This window comes from Kwoniella shandongensis, chromosome 6, assembly GCF_008629635.2.
Source record: "Kwoniella shandongensis chromosome 6, complete sequence".
Classification (NCBI taxonomy): Eukaryota; Fungi; Basidiomycota; class Tremellomycetes; order Tremellales; family Cryptococcaceae; genus Kwoniella; species Kwoniella shandongensis.
In genome coordinates, this window is record NC_089292.1 from 690,508 (window position 1) to 716,362 (window position 25,855).

At 49.8% G+C, this 25,855-nt stretch overlaps 10 protein-coding genes across 10 annotated transcripts; 3 read left to right on the forward strand and 7 right to left on the reverse strand.

Annotated features, from left to right (window-relative positions):
- Nucleotides 1-8: 8 nt before the first annotated feature.
- On the reverse strand, nucleotides 9-805 carry CI109_103569 (uncharacterized protein; the record flags this gene model as incomplete). Its single annotated transcript, XM_065967316.1, has 5 exons — nucleotides 9-89; nucleotides 148-320; nucleotides 374-437; nucleotides 499-697; nucleotides 759-805. 5 exons carry the CDS (start codon nucleotides 803-805, stop codon nucleotides 9-11), a joined length of 564 nt encoding a protein of 187 aa, XP_065823388.1.
- Nucleotides 806-1,101: 296 nt separating this feature from the next.
- CI109_103570 (uncharacterized protein) lies at nucleotides 1,102-2,721 on the reverse strand (the record flags this gene model as incomplete). The annotated part of the gene is made up of 6 exons (XM_065967317.1): nucleotides 1,102-1,122; nucleotides 1,187-1,210; nucleotides 1,277-1,329; nucleotides 1,547-1,601; nucleotides 1,663-2,589; nucleotides 2,644-2,721. The coding sequence occupies 6 exons, from the start codon at nucleotides 2,719-2,721 to the stop codon at nucleotides 1,102-1,104; spliced, it is 1,158 nt and encodes a 385-aa protein (XP_065823389.1).
- A 569-nt stretch (nucleotides 2,722-3,290) lies between these two features.
- On the forward strand, nucleotides 3,291-4,952 carry CI109_103571 (uncharacterized protein; the record flags this gene model as incomplete). The annotated part of the gene is made up of 7 exons (XM_065967318.1): nucleotides 3,291-3,309; nucleotides 3,393-3,463; nucleotides 3,550-3,658; nucleotides 3,702-3,835; nucleotides 3,975-4,254; nucleotides 4,310-4,389; nucleotides 4,503-4,952. The coding sequence occupies 7 exons, from the start codon at nucleotides 3,291-3,293 to the stop codon at nucleotides 4,950-4,952; spliced, it is 1,143 nt and encodes a 380-aa protein (XP_065823390.1).
- A 37-nt stretch (nucleotides 4,953-4,989) lies between these two features.
- On the forward strand, nucleotides 4,990-6,230 carry CI109_103572 (uncharacterized protein; the record flags this gene model as incomplete). The annotated part of the gene is made up of 8 exons (XM_065967319.1): nucleotides 4,990-5,108; nucleotides 5,154-5,200; nucleotides 5,255-5,439; nucleotides 5,489-5,736; nucleotides 5,786-5,853; nucleotides 5,916-5,941; nucleotides 5,988-6,098; nucleotides 6,198-6,230. The coding sequence occupies 8 exons, from the start codon at nucleotides 4,990-4,992 to the stop codon at nucleotides 6,228-6,230; spliced, it is 837 nt and encodes a 278-aa protein (XP_065823391.1).
- A 7,269-nt stretch (nucleotides 6,231-13,499) lies between these two features.
- CI109_103573 (uncharacterized protein) lies at nucleotides 13,500-14,735 on the reverse strand (the record flags this gene model as incomplete). Its single annotated transcript, XM_065967320.1, has 3 exons — nucleotides 13,500-13,722; nucleotides 13,780-14,656; nucleotides 14,714-14,735. The coding sequence occupies 3 exons, from the start codon at nucleotides 14,733-14,735 to the stop codon at nucleotides 13,500-13,502; spliced, it is 1,122 nt and encodes a 373-aa protein (XP_065823392.1).
- A 954-nt stretch (nucleotides 14,736-15,689) lies between these two features.
- Nucleotides 15,690-16,342, reverse strand: CI109_103574 (ADP-ribosylation factor; the record flags this gene model as incomplete). Its single annotated transcript, XM_032001926.2, has 5 exons — nucleotides 15,690-15,784; nucleotides 15,837-15,914; nucleotides 15,968-16,060; nucleotides 16,147-16,209; nucleotides 16,288-16,342. 5 exons carry the CDS (start codon nucleotides 16,340-16,342, stop codon nucleotides 15,690-15,692), a joined length of 384 nt encoding a protein of 127 aa, XP_031864089.2.
- A 584-nt stretch (nucleotides 16,343-16,926) lies between these two features.
- On the forward strand, nucleotides 16,927-17,711 carry CI109_103575 (uncharacterized protein; the record flags this gene model as incomplete). Its single annotated transcript, XM_065967321.1, has 5 exons — nucleotides 16,927-17,045; nucleotides 17,108-17,175; nucleotides 17,242-17,383; nucleotides 17,463-17,503; nucleotides 17,623-17,711. 5 exons carry the CDS (start codon nucleotides 16,927-16,929, stop codon nucleotides 17,709-17,711), a joined length of 459 nt encoding a protein of 152 aa, XP_065823393.1.
- Nucleotides 17,712-17,764: 53 nt separating this feature from the next.
- On the reverse strand, nucleotides 17,765-18,753 carry CI109_103576 (uncharacterized protein; the record flags this gene model as incomplete). The annotated part of the gene is made up of 6 exons (XM_065967322.1): nucleotides 17,765-17,791; nucleotides 17,843-18,036; nucleotides 18,220-18,233; nucleotides 18,278-18,369; nucleotides 18,448-18,648; nucleotides 18,715-18,753. The coding sequence occupies 6 exons, from the start codon at nucleotides 18,751-18,753 to the stop codon at nucleotides 17,765-17,767; spliced, it is 567 nt and encodes a 188-aa protein (XP_065823394.1).
- Nucleotides 18,754-19,025: 272 nt separating this feature from the next.
- CI109_103577 (uncharacterized protein) lies at nucleotides 19,026-20,707 on the reverse strand (the record flags this gene model as incomplete). Its single annotated transcript, XM_065967323.1, has 5 exons — nucleotides 19,026-19,505; nucleotides 19,558-19,694; nucleotides 20,013-20,018; nucleotides 20,170-20,216; nucleotides 20,343-20,707. 5 exons carry the CDS (start codon nucleotides 20,705-20,707, stop codon nucleotides 19,026-19,028), a joined length of 1,035 nt encoding a protein of 344 aa, XP_065823395.1.
- A 414-nt stretch (nucleotides 20,708-21,121) lies between these two features.
- Nucleotides 21,122-25,386, reverse strand: CI109_103578 (uncharacterized protein; the record flags this gene model as incomplete). Its single annotated transcript, XM_065967324.1, has 10 exons — nucleotides 21,122-21,387; nucleotides 21,534-21,641; nucleotides 21,706-22,312; nucleotides 22,444-22,490; nucleotides 22,574-22,949; nucleotides 23,161-23,177; nucleotides 23,307-23,885; nucleotides 24,257-24,450; nucleotides 24,633-24,927; nucleotides 24,993-25,386. 10 exons carry the CDS (start codon nucleotides 25,384-25,386, stop codon nucleotides 21,122-21,124), a joined length of 2,883 nt encoding a protein of 960 aa, XP_065823396.1.
- Nucleotides 25,387-25,855: the final 469 nt, after the last annotated feature.

Below are 25,855 nucleotides of genomic sequence, written 5' to 3' on the forward strand. Positions count from 1 at the left end.
ACATATACCTATATACCAAGAAGGTTTTTGACTTGCTCTCTGACTCGTCGTTCAAATTCTGGCTTGTTGTCGCGGAACAATTTGCAGCACTTCCCAGAGAGTTAGCGTCCAAGAACAGATTGGTTTGACTAACAAGGACACGCTCACCTCCACATCCGCGCCGCTCTCAATGTTTGGTTCGGCCAACATACTAAGCACACTCAACAAGACACTTCTGACCCCTTGAACTGGTGACCATCGCTCTGACGCCGATTCATAATGAAGAGGATCGTCTCCAGGAGGATGTAGGATGGAGATGCAGACCACACCGTTGGGATAGACTGTTGTTGTCGTAAGCGGGCTAACTTGTTGATCCAGCGAGCTTGACACTCACTATTGGGATGGAGGAGGGGAGGGTCAAACGTCATGGTGAATGGATTGAGAGGATAGTCGGATGGCTACCTTTCGAGTTTCAGCGTTGTAATTCAACCCTTTTTCAGGCCATCGAATGACACTCACAAAAACAAGCTTCGCAGCAAAAACCCCGCCTTCCTGATCATCAGCTCCTGTGAGATGACGTTGTTGACTCACATAAGGTGTTCCCTCCGGACCTTGAATCAATGCCTCCCATTCCAGCATGTTGTCCTCCGATACCGGCCCAGCTGTTATCGTATCTTGAAGTGGATCAGCTGTGAGATCACGGTACTCCTTCATCAACCTGTTTCAACGGAAGATGATCAGAACGATACCTGGTGATTCTAAATGGACGGCGAGCATACCTGCGGGTGGCTGTCGATGTCTGTGCTCTTGCGTTGTTGCCGAACATGATGTTGCAGGCGATAGATTCCGCGTCCGAAAGAAAGAAAGAAAGAAAGCGGAGTGTAGTCCTAAGATATTGAACGGAAAACATACAACAAAGGTGATCCGTGAGACACTGGACATCATTTGCGAACGCGCGGCTGGATGCAGCCGGTGGAGGTCGGACACCGCAAACCATTGCGCGGTCCACAAGTGCAGATTTCATTTGCTCTTTTGTACAAGGTCTGATGTCTTTATACACTGCTAATGCATGATGATTCATATATGTAACGCCACGCTGTCTTCGTTTACGCTCCTGATGCATTAGAGATACAGGCCGGCAGGCTACAATGTCAGCGAGATCGTCAATGCAGTCACTCACGGTGTTCTCGTCCTTTCTGTACAGAACCTTCTCTCGAGCAGTTGTGAAGTCCTGGCCAGGGCGTCAGTGAACGGATCACCGGTGATTGCAGTACTGTGTGCTACATCATGCACTCACGGTTTTGGTCACACGCATTCGTCTCTCTCTTAGGGCCAACAATCCCGCCTCGGCTACTTGTCAGCGATAATCGAGACATGTATGACTCACTGCACACAGCCTTGATGTCGGCTCCAGACAGGTCGTCTTTGGTCATGACCAGCTCCTCGAGGTCAACGTCGTCCGCAAGGGACATTCGAGACGTGTGTAGTTTGAAAATGTGACGCTTTGTCTTGGTGTCGGGAAGGGGGAATTCTATCCATCAGCTCAAGTGTAATCGAGTTGACTCACCAATTTTTCTATCTATTCGTCCTGGTCGAATCAAAGCGGGATCCAGACTCTCAATCTAGAGTAGAATAAGTTAGTTGCACGCGCAGCCGACAGCGTCACGGTGAGGACAGACATACTCTATTAGTTGCCATAATAACTTTCACATCTCCTCGGGTATCGAATCCATCCAGCTGATTGAGCAACTCCAACATGGTACGTTGAATCTCTCGTTCACCTCCAGAAGTCGAATCGTATCGTTTGGTACCGACCGCATCAATCTCATCGATGAAGACGATACTAGGCGCATTCTCTTCAGCCACTCGGAACAACTCTCGAACCAATTTGGGTCCATCACCAAGATATTTCTGAATCAGCTCCGAGCCAACGATACGCAAGAAGGTCGCTGAAGTTTGGTTCGCGACCGCTTTGGCGAGCAGTGTTTTTCCAGTTCCGGGTACACCGTAGAGAATAACACCCTTGGGGGGTCGAATACCCATCTCCTCGTACAACTCAGGGTGAGTAAGGGGAAGCTCGACTGACTCCTTGATCTCCTGAATCTGCGTCTCCAGACCACCAATGTCCGCATAGCTCTCGGTAGGTGCTTTATCGAGCTTCATCACTGAAACCATCGGGTCGGTGTCATCGGCGAGAACACCTACGACGGCATGGGTCTTGTGGTGGAGCAAGACGGAACATCCTGGTTCCAACATGTCCTTGTCGACGAATGACATGATACCGACATAGTATTCGGGGCCGTTACCGAGGGAAACGATGGCATGATCGTCGTCAATGATCTCTTCCAGAGTACCAACCCCCATTGGTGATCCACGCAGCTCATCGACTCGAGTTCTGTCCGCTGCCGTTCTATCTTCACCCGACTGTGACGCCTGGTTGGCAACAAATTCCTCCTCCATCAACAAGTAATCCTTTATTCTTTCCATCTTGAGCATCTTGAGTTTGCATCGTGTGGTTGGGTAGACGGGAGGGAGTCGTGAGGAAGCATCGGGACCCCGTCTCTTCTTCTTTCCCACTCGGGTAGGTATCGGTGGTTCCCATTTCGATTGCTTAACCAGATGTTAGCGTTCATCCCAAGTCAAGGTTAAAGATCGATGCCTCACTTTATCTTTGTTATCCTTGCCATCCTTCTTGCTTCCCCCAGGGTTACCACTAGATGGAGCTTGACCCTGTTCAGACATTCATTGATCAGTATGCTGTACACAAATTCTGATTGCGTTCCAGAAGAGTTGGAACACCTGAAGCTGAACGTACCATTCTCGAACGAGGTGACTGCTTTGCTTTTGCTGTTGCAGTTGTTGTTGCTGCTGACGGACGGAAGTACGACGATTCGGAGACCGAGACTGACACTTGAGTGTGGTGATGAACGATCTGATTGCAATGAAGCTGGACAATTGGGTGATGATGGATTGAAGATTGATTCAACGATATCATCCACCTCTCACAGAGACGATGAGCAGTTGAACGCTGACGCGCCGCTGCTCACTCAGTACGGTAGTGATCAGTTGGTGGCTGATACATCTATATCCGCACGCTCCAAATTGCCACGTCACCCGGAGTGGGGTGTCACGTGGCAGTATTTCATCGTCATGCATCAACGTCTCGTTGTTTTGTTGCCACCTAACTGCAACTGCAACAACAATATCATCCCATTCATACATCCCAAATCATCATTCCGGGCTGTCATCGCTTCTCTCCTTTTCTTCTCCTCATCCAGGAACACTGATTCTCACCGTCCTGCCTGCCAATCATGTTCGTGCTCAAGTCTTGTGCGTATCTTTTTCCTCCCTCAACCGTCACCAAACCATTATGTATTTTCCGCAACCCTCTTCGCTAACTTCTCATGTCATAGTGCTCGGCAAGATGTGGGGCAACCCTGCCAATCCCGAACTCATACAAATCCCTGCCGGACAGCTTTATCTCGTACGACCCAACAGTATCAAGGGATCCCGAGAGTGCATGTAGGTGTTTTAGTTCCACAGCCAAGCTGACGCGAATTCAGCTTCCAGGATGCAGTCGCAACAATCCGTCGCACTGGTGTCGAATATCAATATCAACTCGTTGTCACTCGAGCATACGAAGAAGGAGAGGAACAGCTGCTAGATGAGGATGCGGAGAGTGCGTGAATGACAGGCAATTGATCCTTGCTGACTTGTTTTAGCCGACGACGAAAGAGTTTTCCTCATCGATCAAGCTTTGGAGTTTCGTTTCGGATCATTGGATGGAGATGCGACGTGTGCGTGGAACGACCTTAGTGGAGACGAAGGAGACCTTTGGGAGTTTGTCAGCAGTAAAGTGAGTATGTTCGTCACGATCCGGAGCTGATTGTGTTCCAGTCCGTACCGAAAGCAACAAACAGCCTGTTCGAATTAACGGTCTTACACTGCGTTTACGAGAGAGTGAGTAATGCACACTTGATGTTTGCTGATTTTAGAAATACCTTCGATCACATGATGAAGCAACCGACGCGGAACTGGAAGCTCTCAAATTCGACGAGAAGAGTAAAGCGCCGTTGAAATCCACCTCGACCACATCGCCGCTTGCACTTGAGGAGCAACTCTCGACGCTGACCGTCTCGGAAGACCCTTTCAAGGATGTTCCCGTATTACACCGGGCAGTGGCAGAATTGTATTTGTTTGACACCGAAACCGATGTCTTCGTCATCCAGGAGAAGGAGGTGGATGCTGACATGGCGTCCAACGGAGAATTCGATAGTGCGTATATGATTCCGCGAAGGACACGACGTTCAAGCTCATTTTCTTCCCGCAGCATGGATCATCGTCCGCCATAACTCGGTCCCATTCATATCTGCTCCGATTGATGCGGAAATGAACCCTAGGTTTGACATGGTGAGTCGGCGGGAGTTCGACTCAGCTGATCTGTGCAGGCCAATCACGCTTTCATGTTCACTTTCCGCGAAACGGAAGGTTTACCTGGAATGACCTGGTGTCTGCGATTCAAGGAAGACGTCTTCACTGAATGGAAGGACAAATTCACGATATATATGTGGGAGGGAAAGAATCGGGCGAGCTATGCGAAAGCGAAGGCCGACGAGCAGAGATACATCCAGGAGGCTTACGAGGATGTCGAAATGGCAGAACCTGAGGCGGAGGAAGAAGAGCCAGTCGAGTCGGATGAGGAAGAAGAATCACAGCAAGCTTCTACCGACAACGAAGAGGACGAATCGGAGTCGGAGGAGACAGCGGCTTTCGGTCGCGGTTCCAAGAATCAACAATTAGCTGTGGGCTACAAGAACGATATGTCATTCGTTACAAGAGGCGACATGATTGGTGTTTTCGCCCACAAGGATGACAAATTGAGGTTCAGAACCGCAATTGATCGGGTGAAGAATGTTGAAGGAAAGAGCTTTTCTCCTGGGAAGGTGAGTGCCGGCTTGTGGATGTCCAGCTAACAGGTCGCAGATGATGCTACACAACCAAGACGCCGATATGCTTTTGTTGGACCCGAACAACAAAAGTTCGGTCTACCGAATGGATCTCGAATATGGAAAGGTTGTAGACGAGTGGAAGGTGTCAGACTCGATAGAAGTCAGCAACATCATCCCAGAGTAAGTATTGCGCTAGATGATATCAATAGACTAACAAAGTTCTAGCTCCAAGTACGCCCAAATGAATCCTCAGCAGACCCTCATTGGACATTGTAAGTCTGAGCGAGCTCCCTTTGTTAGCCGACCCTTACTGACTGACGCGACAGCCCACAATGGTTTATTCCGGATCGATCCCAGAGTCTCTGGAAACAAGCTTGTCGAGAGTCAGTTCAAACAGTACGCGACTAAGAACGACTTCTCAGCAGCAACAACGACCGAGTCTGGCAAGTTGGCTGTAGCTAGCAACAAGGGCGATATTAGGTTGTTTGATCAGATTGGCAAAAACGCTAAGGTGTGTCATGTGTGCGCGATGGGACCTTGTGCTGATCAATGCTCATTAGACTGCGCTGCCTGCTTTGGGTGACCCAATCATCGGAGTCGATGTCTCTGCGGACGGCCGATGGCTAGTGGCAACCTGCAAGACATATCTTTTACTCATTGATACACTGATTGGAGACGGCCGTTACAAGGGTTCCCTTGGGTTCGATCGAAGCTTCCCAGCCGACAGCAAACCTGTTCCGCGACGACTTCAGCTCAAGCCGGAGCACGTTGCATACATGGAGGATGCTGTTTCGTTCACTCCCGCGAGGTGAGTCTTACTGCATCTCAACTAAACTTAATTTTAATTTCGATCGAAGATTCAACACGGGGGTCAACGAAACAGAGAAGACAATCGTGACTTCAACCGGCAAATATGTTATCATTTGTGAGTCTGGCCCGCAGGGACTTAGCTGAATACAACAGGGAACTTCCGACGACTGAAGCAAGGGAGAACTGATGATTATCAAATCAAAGTGAGACATTCTTCAGCTGTAGAAGAACCAGCTAACAGGCTTCCAGCAATACGACTCTCGCGTTGTTGCCGACAACTTCAAATTTGGTGCCGACAAGAACATCATCGTTGCTCTTGAACACAACGTTCTCATGGCTAACAAGAAGGAGCTTGCTAAGGTGAGTGATTCAACCAAACTCTACGCTAACCATTAGCCTACTCGATCATCTCTCGCCCCGCACGCTGCCCTATCAACCCCAACCCGTAAGATCAGACAGTCCCATAGTCACATCGTCGACAGTCCGTATTAATATTGTAAGACTATATGTATTCTATTTTGATGCACGTGCTGCACAGAAATGCTTTGAAGCTATATTGCTTCATGTTGACGGACTTCTTCTCCTCCTGCCACCAGCCACCGATCCAATTTGTGTGGCGAATCGTCCTCTATCTTAAGTTCTGCGGAAACGGTTGTTTTGCAGCCTGGTGTGTCTTAAAATCATCCATAGGCTTTAATGACGGTCAAGTCTCGACTGGACAAACCAAGCGGCCCTTCTAGATCACATGGAACACACAGCAATTTCTTGTCGATTGAAGCAAATTTAACACCTGTCTATCCACCTTTGGAGGCGCTTATCCCTTGAAGGCCCTCTGCTGAAATTTGATCTCATCATAATGGGACCAGCACAGCATTGTTTTTACGCCACTCTTCTTCACACAAAGTAAGTATGCAGGTCAATTTTAACGATTATCAGCTGTCTGAGCGGTAGGATCCTGTTCTGTCAGCAACATAACGACAACAATCGTTGTGAAATCACAAGATGATGGGTGAATTACTGTAACTTATTCTATCACCTTCCTGACCTTCAATGACATTCCTGGTATTGTCATGCTTTGCTGAACTTCGTTGACATCCCAAAACTGGTTACAGCTGTTTGACTGAGCCAGTTGCCAATCAAGCGAGTTCCACAAGTTCAATCTGTCAACCTATTGTCACCATCTGTACTTTAACAACTAGGGACTGTTGCCCTCACAGGCAATTCCAATATTGGACCAGCCTCGCAATTGGGATGAACATGCCATCCTTTGTGTCATGACGGTGTGGAGCCCAGTTGTCAGAGGCGGGTCCGTTGACGAGCCTTTGCGGGGGATACGGGTTACGAATAGCACAAAGTCCTGTACCGAATTGTACAAGTCGAATACCGAATGTACGAGACTTGGGGTTGACTAGCAGATCGCTGTACTGGTTCCACAGTAATGAACTAGACAGAGGAATATACATTCGTCACAGGAATAACTATGTACGAGTCCTGTTCTCATGTATATAAGTACCAATGATGCTACAAGAACCGTGGGAACGATTAGTCAGTCGAATCGGTCATCTCCTACGACGGCTGTTGCCGGACCGATGTCGAACTGGTTCCTGTTGGCTAACGAGTCGAACTATTCGGCGGCCGAGTCGAGGTGTCACGACATGAGTCGTTCGCTCAGTTGTACTGGGTCGTGACACCAGTAGCCACCCTGTCTAGACTCCTATGCAAAAGCAGCGTTTACCGCTACCAAACACGCTTGTCGGGTCGCACCAATGGCTATCTAGGTGGTGGTGGTGGCACCACAATGCCTGCAAACAAAAAATCAAGGATTGGCCTTTGTTGGTTTAATCCTTGTGATCTGAGCCAAGTATCTAACGCTTTTTTGAAGCACTGAGGGGACTGTTTGAGACCATATAGTGACTTGCGCAGTAGTAATACCTTTTCGGCAGGTATGTTACTTCCCTCTGGTGGTTCCGAGTAGATCACTTCTTGAAGATCACATTGAGGAAAGCTGCTTTGATGTCGACTTGATCACATTCAAGGTTGTGATAATTTACTAGCAATATAAATACTCAAATTGAGTCTTTATGTGCTACTGCTGCAAACAATCGTTGAGTCGATGCCCTCAACTTAGGCGAAGCCTTTAGCGACCCATCTAGCCTTGTATGCTGTTGCTTTACTTGGTTTGCCATCGATCTTGCGAGTGTACACCCATCTTGCCTTGAGCGTTCGATTGCTGAGCTCCGATCGACGGCCTCCCAGACCTTGTATTTCTCCATCTTCCCTAATTCTTCCGTCATCACCGTCTTCCGCTGCTCCCCTCGCCCGAGTGTATTGCTTCTTGGTAAGACTGAGAGCCTAAGCCAGCTGATGCTGCGAGTGCTGCTGTTGCCATGTTTCCCCAAGTGCGTGGGTCATCTGTCAGACCAAGGGGAATCATCAGAATTGTTCACAGAAGCAGGATGTGAAACCTCATCATGCTGATAGGGGTTTGTTGTTGATGAGCATTCAAACCTGCTCGTTGCCGTAAGAGCGCTTGTTAGATGGAGGAAGTTCAACCCTGATGGAGGATCATTAGGGATGATATTGTGATCGCATCACTGTTATCTCTAGGATCAGTATGAAAACGGGACAGACATCACTGGTGCCTCTACCTCCTTGCCAGTGAATATAGTATCACATGTTATCACTATCTTTCTGCGCCGAGTGTCACGACTCGATAGTCTGCCGTGCTGCTATCGTGTGCATAGCCCATGAACTGGCCTTCTCAATATCATGGTTCAAGTTTGTTGGGTTTCACGTGGTCACGGTAGAATACATTGCTGCCAAAGGCATGTAATCGGTCCATCTTGAGCTTCTTGCCGTACCACCTATCAAACGGTACCAGCTTTTGAGTTCCTCACAGTTGCAAGAGAACGCCATGAACATAGCAGCTTCTGCCTGAAAGGCTGCTGATAAACCGGTTTGATTTACTACTGTGCTTTTGAGCATGGGAGCCGCGTAGGACAGTAAAATGTTCAATTTCCTCATTGTTGCAAGAATTTTCCAACTTGTCCGGATGTGATTTCGACGCCGTTGTTTGATTTGATCGCTTGGAGTTTGTGTTAGCCATTGTGATGAGGTTCCTCAGTGCTTGGAAAGCGTCTGATTTTTGTTTCAATAGCGTAAGGTGAATACGGAGTGTGAACTGGTCAAATGTTGTCAGGAAGTAGGGAGCACCACCTCTTGAGGTTACTGTGGCAAATCCCCAGATGTCGGTGTGTAGTAGTTCAGCGGTTTGGAGACACACCGATTATCAGGAGGTGAAGGAAAACGGCAGGCCTTGCCCATAATGCACGAGTTACGGACAAATTGATTAACATCGCTAGTACTAATATCGCTGAGAACTCCGGTGCCAAGCCTGGCACCCTTTGCTAATCGCATGATGTCTGCAACACCTAGATGACCTAAATGGTCATGCCAGACTGTTGGATCATCAGCTGATTTTGCAGAAAGAGCAGTGGCAGGATGACTTGCCTTAATGACATGAGGTTGTTCTGATATGGCGCTTTGTTGATGGTGATGCCGTTGTTGTGAAGGATTGCTGCTAACTTATCTAAAAGTCCAGCCGAAAGAAAGTGGGGTGTTCATGGACTGATATCAAGTTGCACAAGAGATCAGGAACAATGAGGACATTGTGAAGGGTCAACAAGCTGTGACGGAGTTGCGATCCTTTCGCCGTGACCAGTAGGCAAGTTCCCTTGCCGAGTTTCACGCCTTTGACCGAACTACTAGTAGTGTTGTAACGCCTTGATGCGGAGGGTCGTAGCAGCGTTTGCGGCTGCTGTATCTCAAGTAGAGCGGCGCGTCCACTCTGCCTTTACCGTAGCTTGCACAACCGGTTCTCAGAGCCACAGATTCTGCTTGGGGGTGTTGTATGACTCCAGGAGTACAACGGTCATAGCATAGGCTAGCATGCGGTCGGATAGGCCCTGTTCAGCACTCCCGTAGATTTGAGCGTGAGCAGAGCAAATCTCTGCCGTTTGTTCTGTCAGGACTTCTCCTTCATTTGCCGGAACCGTCCACATCTGTTGAGTAGGGTGGGCTTGTCGAGCTCCAACTGCTGTAGATTAGGATGATTTGAGCTTGTTCCACTGATGTACAGGGTCGCGGTTGATGTTAGAGCGCGCTTGGAACGAGAGGGAGGATCGATATCAGAGGTGGGTCCGGTGACAGGTCTTTCCCAATTCCTAATAATGCGGGATACAAATGGAAATCCTACAACGAAGTGTTTGAGTTGAGTACCACATATACGAGACTTGGGATTGATTAGGACAAGGCTTCACTTGTATGATAGCAGTGGACTAGACAGAGGAATATACCTTTGTCACAGCAAGAACTGTGTGTTGAGATCAAATGATCAGTCGCTTTTGTGACACTAGCTACGTGCGTTGTGTTGTCACGTCGCTACATCTCGCGTTAAGTTCAATCGTAACTTTCTCTTTCTCTTCTTTTCTTTCTCTGAGCATGCACTAATCAAATCAACAAAGACCTTGAGATGTGATGAGAGCAGCAAGAAGTCTGACAGATGTGTGATGATTATCAATGAGGCATTACCAAAGTAAGTGTCAGCCTCTGTCACCTAGCATGCTGGGCCAGCCTGATTGCAGTCTGGTGCTGTTTGAAATGCCTGGCTGCTTTCATGATACCAAAAGAGACAGTGCTCTGAGAACGCCAGAATGAGATGCCACAGCCTTCTGGATGAAAAGCCAGGCAGCTTTCATCATCCCTATGCCTTCTTACGCAGGAGGTTTGGGCCTAGGTATGTCAAGATGGTGTTCCAACAGGCATTGGTTAGGTCCATACAGCCTGTTTCAAAAGTAATTCCAGGCACTTCCCTTTGCATTATATTTCCTTCACTGTCCCTCTACATCACTTGATTGAAGATGAAAATGTGTGGCCCATGCTCGAATGGACATTCTATATGGAGTTGGCACACTTTAAAACCCTGTAACACCTTGGAGAAGCAGCTGAACATTGCTTGGGGAATATTGAGCAGGGAAAATCAACAGGTGTGTGTCAGAGGCGGGTCTGTTGACAGGCCTTGGCAAGGAAAAGGAATTACAAAAAGGGCGAAGTCCTATGACAAATTGTACGAGTCAAGTACCGATTGTATGAGACTTGGAGTTGACTATTAGAGCGCTTCACTTGTACAATAATAGTGAACTAGACAGAGGAATTTACATTTGTCACAGGAATAACGTTGTACGAGTCCTGTGCTCATGTATATAAGTACCAGTGATACTACGAGAATCATGGGAATGATTAGTCAATCAAATCGGCCATCTCCTACAACAGTTGTCTCCGGGCCATCTTCAAACTAGTTCCCGACGGATGATGAGTCGAACTAGTCGGAGGCCAAGTTGAGGTGTCACGACACAAGTCGGTGGTTTAGTTGCATTCGGTTGTGACAGTGTGTCCATTTGGCGGGAAACCCAATTTGAGGGAGCCTCAGGCCTTAATAATACTCTGCAAGTCTGAGATTCTGTATGCACCAAGATCATATTTGGAGCATTGCTCCTGCAAGTTTCCATGTCTTTATAGTGGTGAATGCATGCAGTGGAAATGACTGATAGAGCCACAGTCTGATTGAACATTTCTAGGAGGCAGCTGCATTGTCATGACGGTCACTGCCACATACATCACATGACCTACAAGATCCCGACGCACTCTCCGCACTACTCGCTATTCTCGTCGAACTCGTAGAACTTCATTCAACGAACCCATCTCTTATTCGGTCTAATTCGACGAACTCGCCGAGTTGTAGAATATCGCTCAACGTAGATGGACGGATGGATGGATGGATATATAGGAGAATGGCTATTCTCATCTTTTGTACTCTTTTCCTTAGTGATTTCCCGATTGAAAGTCATACACCGTACCTTCGCTATCGCTCTTGACGATATCACTTAGCCTTCAGTCAGTCCAAGGCCACAACGCTCATCCTGAGGTTGTTCTCTTCGGATTCTCGTCGTTCTCGTCATTCTCGCTGAGTATCTCGTCCATCTCGTCATTATAGTTGACGCCTTTGGCGAATATCACTCAACCTTGTCTCCGTGGTGTGATAGGGCTTCATTGACTGAAGCCTCTGTTGATCATCGTGACATGCATGTACAACCAGCAACAATGAGAAGGTGTCCATGCCAGGTGTGACACCACTTGTTCTCACTATATGGGCAGTTGCACAAGAGAGCTCAAGGTCTTCGTCTTGAAATGCCTATTTGGCTGTGTCATATGAATTCAACAGTTCTGGAACAATCACAGCTTGATTGCCAATAAACAGGTGCATGTGGCAGGCGGACACAATCAGCGTTTTGACCAGGATTCAACATCCGCCCAGCATATGTATGATTAGTCATTGATGGCTATCTTCTTGGACACGGTGCTTATGGAACAACTTCGGATGTTGTGGGAGAACGATCCACCATGACCATGCACCAGCAGTAGTCAATGACCGTACGGGCAAGCGAGTGCTGCGATTCGCCCACGAATGGCCGACGGTGTCGCTTTCTTTGTGAAGGACAGGTATACGCAGCGACGACCTTTCAATATTGAGGCCGGGTCGTTGGCCAAATAAGATAGACAAGGATGAGAGCATCATGCGTCGCTTTCAGCGGCTAGGCAGTCTATTGTTGCACTTCGTGCTGTGACGATAAACAATGACTGTGACATGTTTCAACCAGAAATGCACCTCATTTTTATGAACAAAGAGAGTGCTTTTGGGCCCAGTGTCAGGCAGCACCGTGTCGCGCTGCACAGCGTGAAACATTACCCGTTGCCAGAGAGGTCATCTTGACCCTCTCTACTAGACCGGATCAGGTATGCTGGACCAATCATTTGTCAAGCAGTGGTCAGTCTCTCGGCGGGGCGGCCTTCAGTCAAGACAAGTGATCTCCGGCGTACGCTGATAGTGAGCGGGAAGTACAAGTATTGTATGTAGAGCGATATTCGCGGATTTGCCTTACATCATGCAAGGAGACTTCCCCATGAGTACAGTATGATCTTCACTATGCCGAAGAGAAAATAGTTAAGAGCATGAGATATCCCAATACTTGAGTAAGAACAATGTCATCCTGTTTCAGTACGACCGATCAGACAGCGCAAGGCACACACAAGCTTAGCCGGCAAGATGAGTGAAAAGAATGTCAACGGGATTTGTTGTCTTCCAGAAGATTTTGGCATCGATCGCTCAATGTGTTGCTACAATCGTCTGACTGCTGTCGCCTCGAGTCGGGCGTCCCATTATTGCGGTAGCCTAAAATCTACCGCTCCAGCCATTGGAATGATGAGATATGTTCAGACACCGCTTGATCATCAAAGTGTGGGGAACTTTTCGCGATCGCAAGGGTATTCAAGGTACTCGACAAGCGATGATCGATGAGGAGGAAACCTGATGTTCCTTGCACTGTCAAGCCTAGAAGACACGGCATATCAGAATATTTATCACACCTTGGAAGCAGAACCTTTCTGCACCTCCAATCAATTGTTTACGTTTCGGATGCGCAGATGGTGGAATAGCTCTCATACTCGGTGCCCTGGTCAATCCAGAAGATAAGAGGCCACGCGGATAGCCCACTGATTGGTGCTCCTCTTGATCGATGATCGCTATGCATTGTCAGATATTATGCGGTGTGCATGTATGGTATGAATATGAAGAGGGTCTATCGTCCAAAGTCGTGACTACAATAGTTGTAGGAGGGTCATAAATATATTTTGCGCAAGGATTGATCACGTTCGTGTATTGGACCGGAGCGCAAGTTGGGCAGCGTCTGAGAAAAGGTCAGAGGGTGTTACTGATCCGCCGGGGATGCTTTCTGGTAACGGTATGGAATCACTGGCAATGTGATTAGCTCCCATCGAAGCGCGGCGTTGATCTGGTATTGGTGAGACAGAAGTGGGTTCTGAGGGGACTCCGGACGATATTGACGACCTCGGTGTGGCGTTGGACGCTCTGACACATCAGCAAGGTCACGACTTAGGGATGACTCACGGAGAGGGTGGTCCCCACACGTCACCAACCGATCCGAGAGTATGTCGATGCTCTGAAGCGGGACGGTATCCTAGTTTGTACATCGCAAGCTGATCGCCCTTTGCAGCAGCTCTAAACCATTTTTCCCGCTCTACCGGATCCATCTCTTCAAGTTGGTTTTGACTTGCAGCAACGTTCTTATTGGTGGCAGACGATTTGGCGGAAGCGCGCGAACTGATTGTAGAGGAACGTTGACGCGACGAGGTGAAAGAGCCGTGCGGAGCCAGAGCGGCATCGGTATTGCGAATGCGAGGGCTTCTCATAGGCCGCTGGGTCTGTCGCAAGATCAACCCGGAGTCAGACGCAGACTTGCCCTGAGGGCGCTCGTCTGTGGGTGTCGGAGTTTGAGCTAACCCATATGAGGGTGACTGAGGATCATATGGATCGCTGTTCGTGCTATCCAGCATGGGGTGGGGATATGACTTCGATGATGAGATAGAGCGGTGTCGAGGAGATCGGCCGAGACTTTTTGAATATTCGGCATACGATGGAGGGAAGTAGGATGCTTCGTAGCCTGGCCCGTGCGATGGACCAGCGAGCAGTTCGCTAATACCTGCAAGAACAGGAGAAGGCAAGGGGTAAAGACTTTGATTGCGAGAAGAGGCATTCGAGCTTTGCGCAGAGTTGGTACGATCCTGATCTGCGAATCCTGATAGCGGTCCTAGTTGGTCATTGGTCTCGGTCGAGGACGACGCGCAGCTCGGCGGAGCATTCGGTGTGAAGTAATCTCGAGAACCACTCAACGTCCTTCTTAACGTGCCTTCTCTCTCAGGGTGACGAAAGACCGAGAGATTCTGAAAAGCATGGTCCACAGGCCCGTTGTGCTGGCTTACAGCACTATTTTCATTTTCATGCGCTGTGTAAACATACAGTTAGTCACCCATGATTCTCGGTCACAACCGAAATGGCTTACGCACTATCCGACGATATCTCATCTTGGAGGGTTTGATTGCATTCTGCTAGCTCCCCTCGCATACCCAAGCGTGTAAAGATTTCAACGCGTCAAAGACGATGCGGCGAGATGATGAGGTTTGTGAGATTTGAAGATTGATGATGCGAAGAAACAAGAGTGATAACCTCAACAACCGCGAGCTTCTGATTATTTGGATGAGAACAGAGAAATAGTAGTACGAAGACAGGATCGAGAGACAACAAAACTGAAATGGAGCGTTTGCGGGATTCTATAAGTAGTATCTTGATATTGCTCTCTCTCCCTCGATCCCCGGCGTAAAACATGATCATCAATCGAGGGTAATAAACCTCCCCTCCTCCCTCCACCTGAAGATGCCGTAACGTACTCATACTGTACGTCCGAACCGCGCTGCGCGGTGTCTGGGACATAACTAAGGTTTGCAGCGATACACAAAAGACATGCACTCATCTCAAAAACTCGTATACTCGTTAGCAGCAGACAGCAGACAGCAGACAGCAGGCTCAACGATAGCTGTCATTCTCATGTGTTTGTCCTGCATCATCTGGTATCTCGGAGATCCGCGTCACTCTTCCTGCTTCCAAACAGTATGAAACACATGGAGGGTGGCGGAACGGAAATTCATTCGGACAACGCGTGAAAGGGAGAAAAGAGAGATAAAACTTGGTGTGTCCAACGGAACGGATGCTGTGTGACTAGTCAAGTGGGTGAATCGTTGTGTGATTAGTTCTGCGCCTGGGCTTTCTTGAGATTGTTGGAAAGCTGGGAGATGACATTAGCCAGGTCGCTCGTCAAAACTCAAGCTGCGCGCTCACCCATTCGAGACCTTCGTAGAGACCATCACCAGAGGTGGCACAAGCAGCTTGAATGTACCAGTTTCGTAGTCGCAAGGAGTGGAGACCAAGTTTGTCGGTGATGTCGGCAGCGCCCATGGCGTTGGGAAGATCCTAGAGAGGGGTTAGCAGAGCTTGACATGGGGTTGGCGCACCTGTTTGTTGGCGAACACGAGGAGTAAAGCATCCTTCAACTCGTCCTCGTTGAGCATCCGTTGCACTAGGGAGTGAGTCAGTAGACGCGTGGATGGTCCATATTTATCTCCACTCACATTCCTCTCGCGCCTCAACAATACGCTCTCGATCGTTGGAGTCAACAACAAAGATGATTCCTTGAGTGTTTTGGAAGTCTGGTTCGAGGATTCAGTCAAGACAAACTGTCGCCGGTGCTTTGTGAACTTACAATGCCTCCAGAGCGGTCTGATCTTGTCTTGCCCTCCAACATCCCACACAGTGAACGATATATTCTTGTACTCGACCGTCTCGACATTGAACCCTGTGAGGTGAACGGTTAGTCGCGTGCGCATCGAGCTGTATGTATGCCAGACTTGCCAATTGTGGGGATGGTCGTGACGATTTCACCAAGCTTGAGCTTGTACAGGATGGTGGTCTTACCGGCGGCATCGAGACCGACCATAAGAATTCCTGTTTGACGTGATGAAGGATTAGCGTGGAAGAGATATATGTCACGCGGGGGTTATCAATCAATTGGGAAACACATACGCATCTCCTTCTTGCCGAAGAGCTGCATGAAGACTTTTGAGAACGAGAGACCCATGATGTCGAGACTGTATGATTTGTGCAGTTGATGGATGGGGGTTATGTGTTTGGGAAAAAAAGGGAAATAACAGAAAAGGAGGTGATATACGAGATAGAGTACGAGACGGACGTGGAGGGATGGGATGATGAGGCGCGGTGGTGGTGGTGTATGCTGTACGGTGTACGGTGTGTACGGTGTGTACGGTGGTATCAGTTGAGCCAGAGTGAGCCAGGAGCGAGGAAGCGTGACAGAGTGGGCATTAACGCATTAACGCATTAACGGAGATATTCAAAACACCGCGAGCGCGTTGCTGAGTGGCAATGGCCTCATAGGTCAGGTCAGTGTTGACGTGCTGACGTGGCATTTGACGTGCCAATGATAACTAACTCCTTATCGATCGTAGGTTTCCAGGCACAGCCACTAGAGTACTACGAGTACTGTAATACACACAACACACGTGCGTCATGTCAGCTACTGTATTGCTGCTTTTATATCTAACTCAACTGTCAACTGTACTCGACGTATCTTGATTGATTGAACCCACCTTGTCTCTTCACCTTGCTGCAAAATCGCACCACAACGCATCACAACGCATCGCCACAATGGATCAACTATCAAAGCTATTCTACCAACCCTTCTCAGCAACAGCTCTCAAGCTGCTTCCCAAAAAGGGAGTCGGGATGAGGGCCAAAAGCAAGAGAGCCGATCGTATCCCTGATGAGTGAGTGTTGCTGCTTCGAACCGAGGGCCGGTCAAGCGAAGACTGGCTAATTGTGTATACAGCCCACAACGACCGCTGGTGACAGACTATCATTCAATCAACGATCCAACGATACGTATCCGTGTACCAAGTAAGTTTCTGTATACAGAGACTATCGCTGACAATGCAGAAAAGGTCCTGACCCCCGTCAAGGTAGAGGCTAAGGTTTGGTTCGCCAACGAGCGTACCTTTATCTCTTACCTGTCCATGGGTATTCTGCTCTCTACAATCGCGTCGGGATTGTTGTTCGGCGCAAAGGATTCGTCGGCGAGATGGTTTGCGTTTGCGTATGCCTTGATGTGAGTCTGCTGCAAATCGTCTGGAGCTAATTGGCAGTTCTGCTGGGGTCTTGATCTACGGGTGGGCCATTTTCCAAAGACGTCTTACCATGATCTCGGCTAGAGATGCTGGCAGTTTTGGTGAGTGCAAAAGAGAGTGCCTCGCAGCTAATGAGCAGACCTTTTGTGGGGGCCATTGTTCATCTGCTTGGCGCTATTTGTGGCCATTCTCGCCAACTTTGTGTTCCGTCTGACCGAAGCTCGGCGGCAGATGGGCGTTAACCCATTGTCATTCCAGAATGCTTGGTACCAAGCGGGAGTTAAGGGCGCGTGGATTGAAGCATTATAAGTACAAATAGTATGCATCGTAAACATGTAGCATAGTCATAATGACAACCCCTTCTATGCCGCATCGGTCTGCTTGTAAGCCTATTGGCAGGTCAGCGCGAGCTCACTCAATTGTAACAATGCTGTACCCACCGTCATCTCCGCATCCAGCTCCTCCGCAGTCTTCTTCGCCGGTCGAGGCGCTCGGGGCTTGGCACCTCCACGTCCACCTCGTCCACCACGTCCACCTCGAGGTTGTGCGCCGGATCGAGCGGGAGCAGCAGGAGCAACACGAGAAGCCAAAGACTGGTTGAGGTCGATAGCAATCTCCACCTTCATTGGTCGTTCTGGTGATAGTATAAAGAGGAAGATGCGTAGCACGTCGTCAGTTTCGATGAACGCAGTTCCGAGGCCCAGTGTTTCCCAGTGGCGCCCCAAGCGCATTGAGCACGTCGCACACCGACAGGCACCACATGGTAGTCTCGAGAGGTCGAAGACTTGACACAGACACGAGGTGGGAAAGCACTAACGATTGTCGATCATCCTGTTGTGGTCTGAACATTAGCGACAGTATGCGTCGAGCTTCACTCACAAGCAGCATGGGCCTTGTTGGCGTCGCCCTTGTTCTTGAACACAACCGTAGCCACACCAGTACTTTTTCCCGTCGCATTATACGACATCTGAACGGTTCTTACGGGTCCGACAGTAGATTGTAAGAGGTCCTAGATGTCAGTGAGGTTTATAGACGTGGTACTCACTCGCACAGCAGCCTCTGTCACATCTTGAGGCAAGTTGCTAATGATGATTTTGATAGCATCGACAGTCAGGGGTTTCGCAGCAGCGGTAGCAGGAGCAGCAGCTTTAGGAACGGTAGTAGCATATCGTGCCCTAGCGCCAGATGCAGGCGCGGCTCCTCCTCTTCGGCCACCGCGTCGAGCCCTAGGCTTGTCCTTGATGATCTAGAGAAGAGGAATAGTAAGGTTTGAGCCGTGCGATATGCGGGGATGGGAGTTTGAATAACGGACCTCGTCGAGAGACTTGTCGATATCCATGTTGGTTGCCATTGTGTGGTACTGATTGAGTGGGTTCGTATAGGTAAGGTACGCAATGTTCGAGACGCAGATCAACATGGAAGAGATGGAAGACGGTAATGAGAGAGAGAGAGGTGAAAGGGGGGAAGGAGCGCGTTGCAACCAGACTGAGCGGGATTATGTAATCTCCGGATCTGTGGCATCGTCATTATGGTCGTATAAGATGGGTTCCGAGATGTCAAAACGTAGGTAAAGAAAACTACTACAACATTGTCCATGTCATCTGTTTGTCATTAAATTCAACCTTACGGAGCCTCCTTTGCTGCACGCCTGATCCTGGTCACCAATCCACCTCCAGGACGGGATGGCACCGTCCGTCTTCGTGTCAAAGATACCTGTGATGATGGAGCCACGTGACCCTTCCCTAACATTGTAGCACGCGCCCCTGTGAAATCTCCTGACCGAACTTCGTAGCCACCTGGAGGAGCATCTTCGTCCGAATCTGATGGCTCCATGAAGTCAATCGTGGGTTTCGGTCGAACGGGTTCCGGAGGTGGTGGCACGAGTTTTGCCTCTAGTGAGGGCAAAGATTGCGTTGGGGGGGACGTCGGCGGCGATACGGGCTCTTGTCGCTCGATCACGTAGTACCCTCCAGCAGGCGCTTCGTCGTCGGAATCAGAAGGGAGCATTAGATCGGCGTCCGCCTTGACTGGTGCTGGCGGGGTGGGAACGGACGGAGTTTCAGGCGAGGTCGGGCCGGGGGAAGGAACCTTGTCATGCCTCTTCTTCGAGCGAGGTTTCTGAATGTCAGCGGAGCTTGTTTGGAGCATCACTCACCAGCTCCATGCCTAAAAGGAAGTGATCCTGGTGTTCAATCAAGAACTCAAGGACTTGTTGGGATAATACGTGTTCTCGCGGTCGCATAGTGTGAAGGGGATGGGAGATGACACCGGGTTGGAAAATTAGGGCGAGGTCTAAGGGTTAGCGTTGTACACTAGAGGTCACTCACTCGGTGCGGTCATGAGGTTCTTGTCAGAGCGACGCGAGAATACACTCAGCAGATCCAATACATAGAGCAAGAGGTAAAGATTAGTTCGAGGGAGAGCTTGTATTAAGTGCTTGTATTCGACTATGGCCTCGTCCACCGATATCTCGTTGTCGTGTAGCATCGTTTGTACATTGCGGAACTGACATTAGCGGTGAAAGACTGGCTCCAACTCACCTCGTCGTAAAATTCAAATGGAACGATTGGTTCCTGCGAGTCAGCTCGACATTTCGACAAGCACACTTACAGGCATCTGGGTCAGGAATCTGACGGTCAGCGAAGTCACAATCTGCGGGGCTTACCTTCTGAATATCGTTGCAACGTCGTGGGTCGTGTATGGAAGGGATTTCCAGTCGACGTTTTTACCATACTAGGTGTCAGCCAATCCAAGGAAGCACACTCACCTTTGGACCCGAGTCGAACAACGTTTGAAGCTCCCGCATTCTCTTTGCTGAACCCGAGACTCGAAAGGTTCCTTCGACATGGGTGGCGTTATCTTTGAGATACAGACCACACTTGGCCACCACGATTGGAATCACACTATAAATTAGCCGCATTCTTTGGATGTATGACTCACCCCCACACGTAGAGAGAACCATCTGGCCCGCTCGTAGAAACCTGGACCGAAGCATACTCGATGGACTCGCTCAAAGGTACACCAAACACCCCTCGTCCGCCTGACATTAGCACATTGCCCAAAGCTTTAGACAACCCACCCGTGTGACTCTGCTCAGCTCTCTCTTTCTCCCGGAATCCTTTCCACCAGGTCTTCAGCCCCTGAGCGCGTTCTCTGTCGGAATCCCTTGAGGTGGTCTTGTGGATGGGACCAGAAGCGCCTAGATAAGCTGGAGAATTGTCGGCGTCGCCCGGGGTGTAATTCGCCGCGGAGGGATAAGCGATACGTCCTCTTGCAGGGGTAGGGGATGGTCTTGTGGAAACCATTTGAGCCTGCGAGGTGAGTGTGAAAGTGATGAGGGATAGGGAGATGGAGAGATGAAGAGATGAGGAGATGGGATGAAGATGGGAAAGAAGGTTGATGCTTGTAATGATAGTGATGGGTTATTGATGATAGCGGTGGATCTGTACGGTGGTTTGTCCCTAGCAGCAGCAGTAGTGCGTCATACGAAACATTATGAGATATCTACTTTTGTACCCACTTTAGCGCGTGATGCACAATTCTCAATTCTCAATTCTCGATCGTTCAGGTACAGTACTCGAGTACCGTGTACCGTGTAACCCCAGATCAAAAGTGGGAAAAAGTGCCACTGCTTAGCTACGATTATACTTGTAGCATCTATCGTTGTATACAACCAGTCCTATCTACGATACCTGTATATCATCATTTCCTATAATCCCTCACTTGGCCCATCGCATCTTGGTACGGTCCGCTCCAGCTCTCGAGAGGTTGTTATGTATCGCTTGCACCGCAGCGTTTACTCCATTCTCAGACCGTATACGTTCTCCAATCCTTGCCGCTTTTTCCATCATGACTCGGTCAGTGGTCGCCTTGACAAGCGCAGCGGCGATATCGTCGGAACGCAAGGAAGGGACTTTCAACCCTACTTCGAGTTTGGTTACTCGAATGGACCAGAAGAATTGATCACTGACCGTCAGCATCGCCACTCCAAAATGGTAAACTCACCCAAACCATGGCTTGATCAACGTCGGTATTCCCGCACGCAAACTTGCGCCCACCGTCCCGGCGCCGCCGTGATGCAAAGCCGCTTGCACTGAAGGGTCAGCTAGATTTTGAGGTTCATGTACTCACCTCGCGGGAACAACCATGAATGCGGAATCTTATCCACACCGTAGCAGCTGGGTGGGAAAACGATCTCCTCGCCTTCCTTGGCCGGGTCACCTCCTCGAGAAGACCAGCCTTTGGCAATGATAGCTCGGACATTGGCTAAATGTCAGCGGGGAGCTACCGGAAATTGACTCACCTTTCTCAACTGCCTTGATGATACTCTTTGTCATAGCATTCGGTCGTGGTACGACGATTGACCCGAAACCCTGCTTGTCAGCAGAACTCATGATAGTTACACTTACGATATACACCAACGGCCGTTGATCCTCCTTGGCCTTGGCCATGAACGCCTCGAGTTCTGGGGGAGGTGACCATTCCGTGTCGCTGTCCTCGAGATTCCAGTAACCGGTGATGACGATATCATCGTGCCAATCGAGTGGTTTAGGGACGACAGCGGCGCTGAAATTGTATAAGAATGGGATTTTCGTCAACGACAATGCCGTCATATCGGTGAACTTCAGCCCGAGATAGTGTTTTCGCCATTTATTGATCTGGCCTGAGGTTGCTCTCCACATGATATTATCGAATAGCACGTAAGTCGAGTAGTTAAAGCTCGGTCCCATTTCAAAGGCGGGGACCATGAACGCGTGTGGGTACGCCGATGTTCGTGTCCAGGGCATGGTGAATGCCCTGAAGTATGGGATTTTCAACGCCTCGGCGATATGCACGCCTGCCATGGTGGATGGGCTCTCGATGAGCACATCGGAGTCTTGGCATGCGTTCCAGGAATCGAGGAGTACTGTCTATTAGCGCCACCCCAGGAGATGTTTGACTTACAGTCATCCAACCAGGTACGGAAAGAACCGAGAGATTCCTTGAAGAAGCCCGGGGAGAACATCTGCGGGTCAGCCTAAGCGCGAGTAGCGAGACTCACTTTGTGCTCAGTGCTAAGCTTCATCAAAGCGGTAGGGTCTCCACCAGCTTGTCGGTGTTCGATGCCGTATCCCTCGACCCATGTTTTGAATTCGCCTGAAAGTCAGCGGCGTTCCACGGCGATCACTCACCATGCGTGACGATGACAACCTTGTGGCCGTCCTGCTTCAACCTCAGGCAAAGAGCGATATATGGCTGGATATCACCTCTCGATCCAATGGTGAGGCATGTGAAAGTCCTTGGGGCGATGCGGGCCATGGCGTGGAGAGGTTTGTTGGCAATGTACGGGATATATTTGACCGCATCCGCAGGTACGACAGGAGCTTGGAGCAGCAAGTCCCTGGGCGGTGCTAGTATGTCCGCCGGATGGTCAACTACCGTATTCGAAGCCGGCGATGCCGTGCGAGCAATGGGTTCGTCGAACAGAGGTGGAGACGGTTTCTGTTCAGCCGGTACACTCGGCGCGGGTGTACGTGTGCCGCGGAGATCGTTGATGCGTGCCATGACCTGTACGTCAGCGCGGTCAAGACGAATAGGCTTACCTCGTCTCTCGATTCTCGTTTCCAAAATTCGAAACGCAAATCCCGATGACCGTGTAGCTGCAATGCCATGCCGTGGAATCTGGCCCGTAGTCCAGGTGCGATGACAGCGCCTTTGACGTCCTCGATACGGAAGCGGTACTGATTTGTTAGCTTGTTACACCTTGTTGCAAGCTCACCTTGATATCCGCGCCGACTGTAGCTCTTCGCCAATAGCATATGAACCGAGGCGTAAGGATGATATGCCCTCTAGCAGGTATGAAGGATGTTCCAACATAGCAACGTTTGACTGATTGTCAGCGGTCATCAAGAACGTGAGACTTACTCCAGACCCCTTCTTCCTCTTTCAACCCAAACACTTTGGCTGACAATGCTGCCTTTTCGGCTTTGCGGGTTTCTCGGAGCAATCCATTGTGACCGTCCTCCTCGTCATCCCCCTCTTCCGAGTCGTAGGACCCTGAGCGATCGGACTCCAAATCCTCGTCTGTAGCGAGACAATCGTGGCCGGCCACCTGCAGCACCATTCGAGGCCGTTTCGCGTCATGTTTGTATTTTCTCTGGTGGGATGCGTCAACGGCGCTTTCGAACGCCTGCGCAAACCAAGCCTGATCTTTCAAAACGGCGATGTTGAAGTCGAACGACGAATCGGAGGCTGAAGCAAAGTTCTTGTGAGACATTTCCGTCCTGAGCATACTAGGATGTAAACCTGCTTCGCGTATCAAGGGAGAAGGCGAACGCGCTTCGGTCGAATTACCTTGGGCACTCCGTCCTCGGGAGAATGCTCGGAAAGAACCCTTTCGCTCGACACCAGGGGATGACACTGGAGTCTCAACCAGAGTGGCTTGTGACGACGTCTCGATTACGTTTGTTTCCTTTGGCTCGTCATCGAGTTGGATGTCCAGCCCTATCAAAGTCGAAAAGGAGTGGTAGGAGCTGATCCCGTTGACTGTCACACGATCAAGGGGGATGCAACAACGCATCATCGACCAGTCTTCCGAGGGGCCGTGACCCAAAGACTCTCGCCACCTCGTCCGTACGTGACGGAATAATGCAGCCTCGAAGCATCGACGCCATTGCATAGCAGATTCCTGCAGGTCAGCGTGTTACTAGAAAATGTTGACTTACCTCGGTGTCAACCGTGAATCTACTCCGTCGCTGACCATAGGGTGTCTCATATGTGACATAGAAATCGCAAGGATGGTCGGCATTAAAAGGTTCGGTTTGTCGAACGGATGACACTGACTATGAGCTTTGAAATGCTTTATAGGAACTCACGTAGCACACTCCGTAATGGTCTAACACGTCCAGCTTCGTCCGCACTAGGGTACGTCGTTACCATTTCCGCGCTCAGCTCCATCCAGACACGTCTTGCTGGTTTGAGTGAGCCAGGACGATGAACGGTGACAGGACCGGCATGGATGACATCAGGTTGGTGCGCGAAAGCGGCGGCGGCCGAGTCCATAGCCAATCTAGGATCCATTGTGCTCGCTGCCATAGCAACCGAATCAGGCGGGAGGAAGGCATGGAAAAGGATTCGATGTGTTGTTAGATGTATATTGCCCTGTATGTCAGCGATGTCCAATACTTGGTAAACCTACAACCATCATCACGCCCCTGGATGTCAGTTTTGGTCACGATTGGGTCAACTCACTTGAACAAGCTGCCTTTGCTCTCCGCCAAGATACGTTCTGGCTCATCTCCCTCCAACAGCCCAGCAATCTCCCCAAATTCGTCCACGATAGCGGCGAGCTTGTCCTCGTCCGGGATGTCATCAACGCCTACGGCAGCACGAAACGGACGGCCAGTAGGAGCTTCAAGCGGCGTGTCAACAGGTGACTCATCTAGCTCCGGCGATGGTTGTGCCTTCTTTCCGGGAAGTCTAGGTCTTTTGAGGGCCTTTTCGGAGCCAGGGAATCGCCAAGGTGATAGATTACTGAGTGAGAGCGCTAGCGATGTCAGCGGAGTTCTAAAAAGCTCTGCTTACCTGTAAATCTTGAGCTTAGAGTGTCACGTTGGAGCTCGGTCTTCCGGATGGTCTCGTCGATCCATTTTTCCAGTTTGACATCATTGTCGACGGCAGGTTCGGCGGGCATGGCCTGCGGTACGTTCGCCTCCTCCTGCTGCTCGGGGCTAATATGCAGACTGACTTCATCATCATCCTCGTCACTGTCGACCTCGGGGTCGAGATCACCGTTATTTCTGCCACTAGCTACGAACTTGAAAAGGTCGAACAGTTGTGAGGAACAGGGCATGCCAGAGCGACTGACGGGAGTGGATTGGAGCGGAGGGACGGTGTCATTGAGCTTTGTGGGAGAGAGGAGAGGGGAATTGCGAGGGGAGTTACGAGGGGAGCCGCTGGGAGAGCAGCTGAAGATGTCAGAGAGCTTTTTGGATACGGCGGGCATCTTGTGCGGGGTGAAGCGAGGCCTGTGGCCAAGGGGGGCGTATAAGAGTTGTGGGTGCGATTGGTCGTCTGCGATGCCTTCTGAGGGTGGATGACAGTTAGCTACGGGTTGGTGGGTGTAGAACGTGGTTGAATTGGAAGTCGATGCAAGGTGATGTAAGAATGATTAACATTTCTAAGCATGGTTACAAGTTTACTATTTAGTGTTTTTGCGAGACCGAGATTGACGCGGCGGCCTGGCCTCAAAGTGGTGAATTCCGGACATGACAAGCCAAAATCACCCCGCATGCGGCTACGGATATCGGTCATAGTGTGTCACAACGCTGATCGCCATAACCGAACAAATACTGGACAATAATACCTTGCTTCCGGTTGCGTTGGAGTGAGTGACATTAAGCGCGCGCGATCGCTACTGAGAGATACTGTAAATGTAGACTATGCATAGGACGGAACCAAGGAACAGGAGTGGA